This window comes from Rosa chinensis, chromosome 4 (assembly GCF_002994745.2).
Source record: "Rosa chinensis cultivar Old Blush chromosome 4, RchiOBHm-V2, whole genome shotgun sequence".
In the NCBI taxonomy this organism is placed as follows: domain Eukaryota; kingdom Viridiplantae; phylum Streptophyta; class Magnoliopsida; order Rosales; family Rosaceae; genus Rosa; species Rosa chinensis.
The window spans coordinates 53,565,713-53,572,768 of NC_037091.1; the positions used below are offsets into that span (position 1 = coordinate 53,565,713).

Below are 7,056 nucleotides of genomic sequence, written 5' to 3' on the forward strand. Positions count from 1 at the left end.
TAATTAGAATAAGGAGCATATCTATATATTTATGATGTCTCTGTTTTATTAGAATAAGGGCAAAATTGAACCAAGGCTCTCGTCTCTGATATCGTTGTAGTCATCAGGGAGGCCTCGTGATCATGACGTACAAATTTATACATGTCAAACAGAAAAAACTATGGACAGAGGAAAACCAATTAATGGAAATGCTATATACAAACTCCCGTCATAATTAAAATAAAAAAGTAAAAAATTATGCTTTGGCTCAGAGACTCGAGAAATGAAGACGTATAATCAGATTGTTCAGATGGATGGACGGAAAGTTCTGATTTAATAGCGACTGCTTGGCTCCACTCCAACGGACTTGAGCGTCTCCGCCTTGCGTGGCCTGCAAGTATCAACCAACACCCTCCAGTACGGATCATCTTAAATATGAACTAGTAAATAATAAATGTAAAGGGAAACAGAGTTGAGGTAGCTAGGGACGTACGCAGTAAAAGGGTTAGGGCGGGAGGGGTCGTGGACGGTGTTGGTGTTGTCCTGGATATGAGCGACTTTCCTGAGGAAAGACTTGCTGATGAACTTGTCAGCAGAGCCGACGACAGCATCGGGATCATCCACCTCCGGTACCGATTCCCTCTTAGTCTTGCGGAAGTTGACGACGGGGGAATGCACCAGTTGTTGTTTTGCAGTGTGAATCGCTATTAACACTGCCGCCCCGACCATTCCGGCTACAATCCAAATGGGTGCATTCTCGGCCTTCATAAGAGCAGCCCTAAATATATAAACATCAAATCAGTATACAAATGATGCCAAATTCAATAACACATAAAAACGCACGAGACAAATATGAGAAACTTGTGGAGAAAAAAAGACAATATATGCTAACAACTATAATGCCAAGCCCTGTTTTTGATTAAGTGGGGTTGGATGGGATCTCAGTTGTGCGCGCTTTTCGTTTTCATTCTCCATTCTTTATTGTGTTAATTTTTGGGTTATTATCACAAATGGTACCTGAACTATACTTCAATCTTATCGATAGTACCTGAATTTCAATTTTGATCACAACCAGTCCCTGAACTTTTCGATTTCATTTTAAATATATGGTACCTAGAGCCACCTCCGGTCACTATTCCGACTAAAAACGGCATGAGAGGCAATCATAGTGATGATTTTTTATGATTTCAAGGGTTGCAATCATATATATAGTGATGATTTTTTGGTAATAGACTTGCCTTGAACTTGTTTTTTTTTTCTTTTCTTTTTTAGATTTGGCTTTTTTGGCCGGAATAGTGACCGAATGTGGCCTTAGGTACCATTTAAAATGAAATAGAAAAGTTCGGGTACTGGTTGTGATCAAAATTGAAGTTCAGGTACCATCGATAAAATAGAAGATAAGTTCAAGTATCATTTATGATAATAACCCTTAATTTTTTTATTTTTTTTTTAGTTGCGATTGATAGACTTTTTCATTATTAATCGAAATACTATCATAACTAGATCTATGTATAAAATGTGTTTTTCTTATAAGTGTTGGGTCATTTGCAACGTCAGTACATAGAATAATTTCCATTCTATGTGTACTTGCACCGACATAATTAAATGGATAGTTAGATTATATTAAATAAACTTTTAGGTTGTTAATAAAAATATTAATTATAAATATCAAGGGTTGAGATAATCTTATAAGTGTTTGGTCATTTACACCGTTGGTGCATAGAATAATTTCCAATTTTGTTTTTCTTTTCTTAAATAATAGACATATATAGCATTAATCCAAGAAATTAATGAGGTAGAATACCTTTTTTCCACTTTGTCAAGTATTTTTTGTTCTTTATCTGATAGAGAAGAAACATGTGCAGTTGCTGGTTTCATGTTGGGGATGGTTGAGGTTGCAAACGACCGCTTCTCTCCCAACTGGGTCAGCAATGATCTGCAGTAGTTCTGCAGGCGTCAACAGATACATCATTTCAGCAATCAGCCAAAAAGAAAAGAAATAAAAAACTTGGCAAAAGAATTAAGGAAATGCACTTTATAATTTGATAATAGAGAAGTTACCGCTGCTCTTGAAGCCATTTTTGTTCAAATACTACAGGGATGGATAATACTTGGAGCTATTTGTCTTTCAAGATCGATGAATCTGCTTTCGTTATACTTAAATTATATAGGGATAAGGTAGGCTTTTTCGTGGTTCTTGCTTCACCAATTAATGGTCAACAGCTAAATCCAGTCCTAGCTATAAATATATATATATATATATATGTGTGTGTGTGTATCTGAGCGTTTCACTGCCATTTGCCCCTGATGTACGTACTTACAAATATAGCAAGGTTTCTAGCTCTGAGAATCGATCACCTTTGTTCCATCAATTCCTAATATTTAGTACAGCCTCTCAATATCTATCTCTACTAATAGCCGCCGGATATTTTGAAAATGTAAATCGTCTATAATCCTACTGGTATCATATCTTTACCTCCGGGAACATAAAATTTTGTAAAATTATGCGTCTCCCCAAAAATACTACTTCACCATACTCGAGATAATATAATCTAAAAGCAAAATGCCCCCTAAATGTTGGGAACGTCTTCCGTGCTCGGAGCATGCGGTGCTCGAAGTTTTGGGGTCCACCTACGTGATTTTCACGTGACTGGTTATCAAAACAAAATGCATATAGGAAAGGTTTAGCCGGTTAGTCGGTTCCCAGTTCCAAGTTTTACACAGACTGGGTTTTGTGTGAAATGAAATTAATGCAGACCAGGGTGAATTGATTTATCAATTTATCTAGGTAGAAATGGATCTTGGATTGAGTTCTCGTGGGAGTGTTCATCACCATGCTCCTCACTGGATTCCAAACTCATTTTCAGTTTTTCACCGTCAGCTGCAGAATTCAGCCGGGATTTGACCAACTCACTCACTCGATCTGATCTTGAATTTCACATCAAATTCAATATTTGACCTGCAATCGAATTTCGAACAGGCAGAGGGAGAGAGGGTGGCAGAAGGGAGAAAGAAAATTAATAGAGATCGAGGTGCCAAATTCTCAGCCATTAGTTTGGTTAGCTGATGGGGATCACCAATTTCATCTTCCCGTTTTGCCCTCGTCACCTCTTCTTCTCTGCTGTTCTGCTAAAAAATCCAGAAACAGAAGGGAATGAATCACAGAAAGAAATATGAGCAACGTGGAAGCTCCACCTGCTCACGGCCTTAGTTCTGCTCTTCAATGGAGTCGGAGGCCACTGTAGCGGTGACTACTCGAAGCTCTCTGGCATCCTTGCACTCCGACATCGGCGGCAGCACCACCTTCATCTCCGGCGAAGACCTTGCAGCCATGAGCCGACATGATCCTGATGAGATTGACGGCGGAGGCCAGGACGGCGTCGATGTGGATGACGGATGTTGTAGGGGAGTTCCTCGACGGACATGCGCGGGAAATAAGCCATCCTTGTCCTCGCTGGTGTGCCGCCGTGACGCCGCCTGGCGCCGGAGTTCCGGTCGGGTCATCCTTGCTTGTGTCCGGATCGAGAACTTGATCTCATCAATCTTTGGAGCCCAGATAAATAGTTTCGATCAACGGTTCAGATCAAACAGTGGAGAGTGGACGGTCCAGATGGCACCTCTTAAAAAAAATTAACAAATATTTTCTCTATTTTGATATATTTTTAAGAATAATACATAAATAATTTTTAAAATTTTTAAACTTTGAAAAATCATAATAAATAGCTGGGTGTCCGTAAAAATTCCCAAAAATTCTTAGAGACTCGTCTTGATGTGTACTCTAATATTGTGTCCCAAATCTTGTATTCATTAACGATCTAATCATTCGAAGTGCGAAGTTAATAAAAATAAGAAAAAAACCTTAGTCAGTTAACCGAGTGGATCGACGTCATTATTATGACGGAATTGTCTGAATTTTGAACTCGAAACCTAAAATGATGTACTTGTCTTATCTAACGGACGGTGTCTCAAATGTACGAACCGATGACACCCTTAGTCTTTGCAACTTGTAGTGAAAAAAATATAGGGTTATTAAGCCTTGATTGGTTGACCGAGTGAATCGACGTCATTATTATAATGGAATTGTCTGAATTTTTAACCCGAAGTCTAAAATTATGTACTTGTCATATCTAACAGACAATGTCTTAAGCTTACGATCCGATGACACCCTTGCTCTTTGAAGCTCGTAGTGAAAAAATATAGGGTTATTAAGCCTTGATTGGTTAACCGAGTGGATCGACGTCATTACTATTGTGGAATTGTCTGAATTTTGAACCCGAAGCCTAAAATGATGTACTTGTCATATCTAATGGACGGTGTCTCAAATGTACAATCCGATGACACCCTTACTCTTTGCAGCTTGTAGTGAAAAAATATAGGGTTATTAAGCCTTGGTTGGTTGACCGAGTGGATCGACGTTATTGTTATAATGGAATTGTCTGAGTTTTGAACCCGAAGCCTAAAATGATGTACTTGTCATATCTAACGGACGGTATCTCAAATGTATAATCTGATGACACCCTTACTCTTTGCAGCTTGTAGTGAAAAAATATAGGGTTATTAAGCTTTAACTAGTTGACCGAGTGGATCAATGTCATTACCTTTCCAGAATTATCTGAATTTTGAACCCAAAACCTAAAATTATGTACTTGTCATATCTAACAGACAATGTCTCAAGTGTACGATCCAATGACACCCTTGCTCTTTGAAGCTCGTAGTGAAAAAATATAGGGTTATTAAGCCTTGATTGGTTGACCGAGTGGATCGACGTCATTACTATTATGGAATTATCTGAATTTTGAACCCGAAGCCTAAAATGATGTACTTGTCATATCTAACGGACGGTGTCTCTAATGTACAATTCGATGACACCCTTACTCTTGCAGCTTGTAGTGAAGAAATATAGGGTTATTAAGCCTTAACCAGTTGACTGAGTGGATCGACGTCATTACTATTACACAATGCCTACTAATACGCTATAAATATATGGGTATTATCAAATTTATCGATTTTCAATTTTGATTTTTTGGATTGCACAAAATTCTTATATGTCTACTAATGTGGTATAACTAACGCATTAGTTGTAATGAAAAGTATACCTTCCATGAGCAACAATGTGTAGGAAATAAACTTTATCAAAATCGACCGTAAGATGTTATCATAACAAGAAGAAATGGTTATGGTCAAAATTTCAGCTATTTTTGTCGTCGCTTGGGTCTTGATCTAGTAGGTCAACCCTAAATCTTAAATACAACATAAAACTAATATGCTCATAACCGCTCACTCGTAACTTATTTTTTTGATCTGTCAGCTCTCACGCTCTCATGGGTAGGAGCTATATCAAATAATGTAAAAATTTAGGGAATTGTATCTCATCAAGGGTCGGTTCCCCTTAGGGAAGTAGAAGTTTTTAAAGGGTTGACCGGTTTATTTCATGTCGAAATGATGGCGGATATGGTTAATTTTTTTACATAATAGCTATAAATACGCTATAAATAGACGGGTAATTTAAAATTTATCAATTTTCAATTTTGATTGTTTAGATCGCAAAAAATCCTTATATATATACTAATGTGATGCAATTTGTTTAGCAGTTGTATCAAATATCACACCTTCCATGAGGAACAATGTGGAGAAAATAGACTTTATTAAAATTGACCGTAGGATGTTATCATGATAAGAAGATATAGTTATGGTCAAAATTTCAGCTATTTTCGTCATCTCTTGGGTCTCGATCTCGTAGGTCAACCATAAACCTTAAATACCACATAAAACTAATATGCTCATAACCGCTCACTCGCACCTTATTTTTTCGATCTGTCAGCTCTCACGCTCTCGTGGGTTGGAACTATATCAACCAATGTGAAAATTTTGGGAATTTTATCTCCCTAAGGGTCGGCTCCCCTTAGGGAAGTGGAAACTTTTAAAGGGTTGATCGGTTTATTTCATGTCGAAATGACGGCGGATAGGGTTAATTTTTTTTACATAATACCTATTAATACTCTATAAATAGACGAGTAATTTAAAATTTAAAATTTATCAATTTTCAATTTTGATTGTTTAGATCGCAAAAAATCCTTATATATATACTAATGTGATGCAATTGGTTTAGTAGTTGTATCAAATATCACACCTTCCATGAGAAACAATGTGGAGAAAATAAACTTTATTAAAATTGACCGTAGGATGTTATCATGATAAGAAGATATAGTTATGGTCAAAATTTCAGCTATTTTCGTCGTCGCTTGGGTCTCGATCTCGTAGGTCAACCATAAACCTTAAATACCACATAAAACTAAGGGGAAATTACTGGTCACTCCCTGTACTTTTAGGGCGTCGACAGTTCAGTCCCTGCTATCCTAATTTCGACAAGTTACTCCTCAGACTTTCAAATCTCACACAATTTGGTCCAAAATGACTATTTTGCCCCTCCCTTCCTCTTTTTGTTTTTTATTTTTCTCTCCTCTCCCCTCCTTTCTTCTAAAATTCATAATTAATTCATACGAACTCCGATATTTGCGTTCCATATATGTACGAGATCGTATCGATGAGCTCCACAACTTTTATGAAGAAAGTTTTTCCAAATTTTGTATGTATAAAAAGTCAATTTTCACGACCGCTCCAAATAACATTCGTTTCGAAAATCCACTTTCTTCTAAAATTCATAATTAATTCATACAAACTCTGATTTTTGCGTTCCATATATGCACAAGATTGTATCAATGAGCTCTACAACTTTCATGAACAAAGTTGTTCCAAATTTTTTACGTATAAAAAGTCATTTTCACTACCCCCCTAAATAACGTTCGTTTCGAAAATCTCATTTCTTCTAAAATTCATAATTAATTCATACGAACTCCGATATTTTCGTTCCATATATGTACGAGATCGTATCGAGGATCTCTATAATTTTTATGAAGAAAGTTTTTCCAAATTTTGTATGTATAAAAAGTCAATTTTCACGACCCCCCTAAATAACGTTCATTTCAAAAATCTCCTTTCTTCTAAAATTCATAATTAATTCATACGAACTCCGATATTTGCGTTCCATATATGTACGAGATCGTATCGATGATCTCT

General features: G+C 36.8%; 1 protein-coding gene across 1 annotated transcript; it reads right to left on the reverse strand.

The window, feature by feature from the left end:
- On the reverse strand, positions 1 to 2,198 carry LOC112195791. Its single transcript, XM_024335990.2, has 4 exons — positions 2,041 to 2,198; positions 1,784 to 1,926; positions 473 to 757; positions 1 to 370 (listed from the first exon to the last, which is right to left on the reverse strand). Exons 1-4 carry the CDS (start codon positions 2,056 to 2,058, stop codon positions 313 to 315), a joined length of 504 nt encoding a protein of 167 aa, XP_024191758.1. The 5' UTR covers positions 2,059 to 2,198; the 3' UTR covers positions 1 to 312.
- Positions 2,199 to 7,056: the final 4,858 nt, after the last annotated feature.

Coding starts and splice junctions, on each gene's coding strand:
- LOC112195791 (XM_024335990.2), bottom strand. Junction 758..1,783: donor CTTGACAAAGTGGAAAAAAG/GTATTCTACCTC, acceptor TTATATATTTAG/GGCTGCTCTTATGAAGGCCG. Junction 371..472: donor CGCCCTAACCCTTTTACTGC/GTACGTCCCTAG, acceptor TGATACTTGCAG/GCCACGCAAGGCGGAGACGC.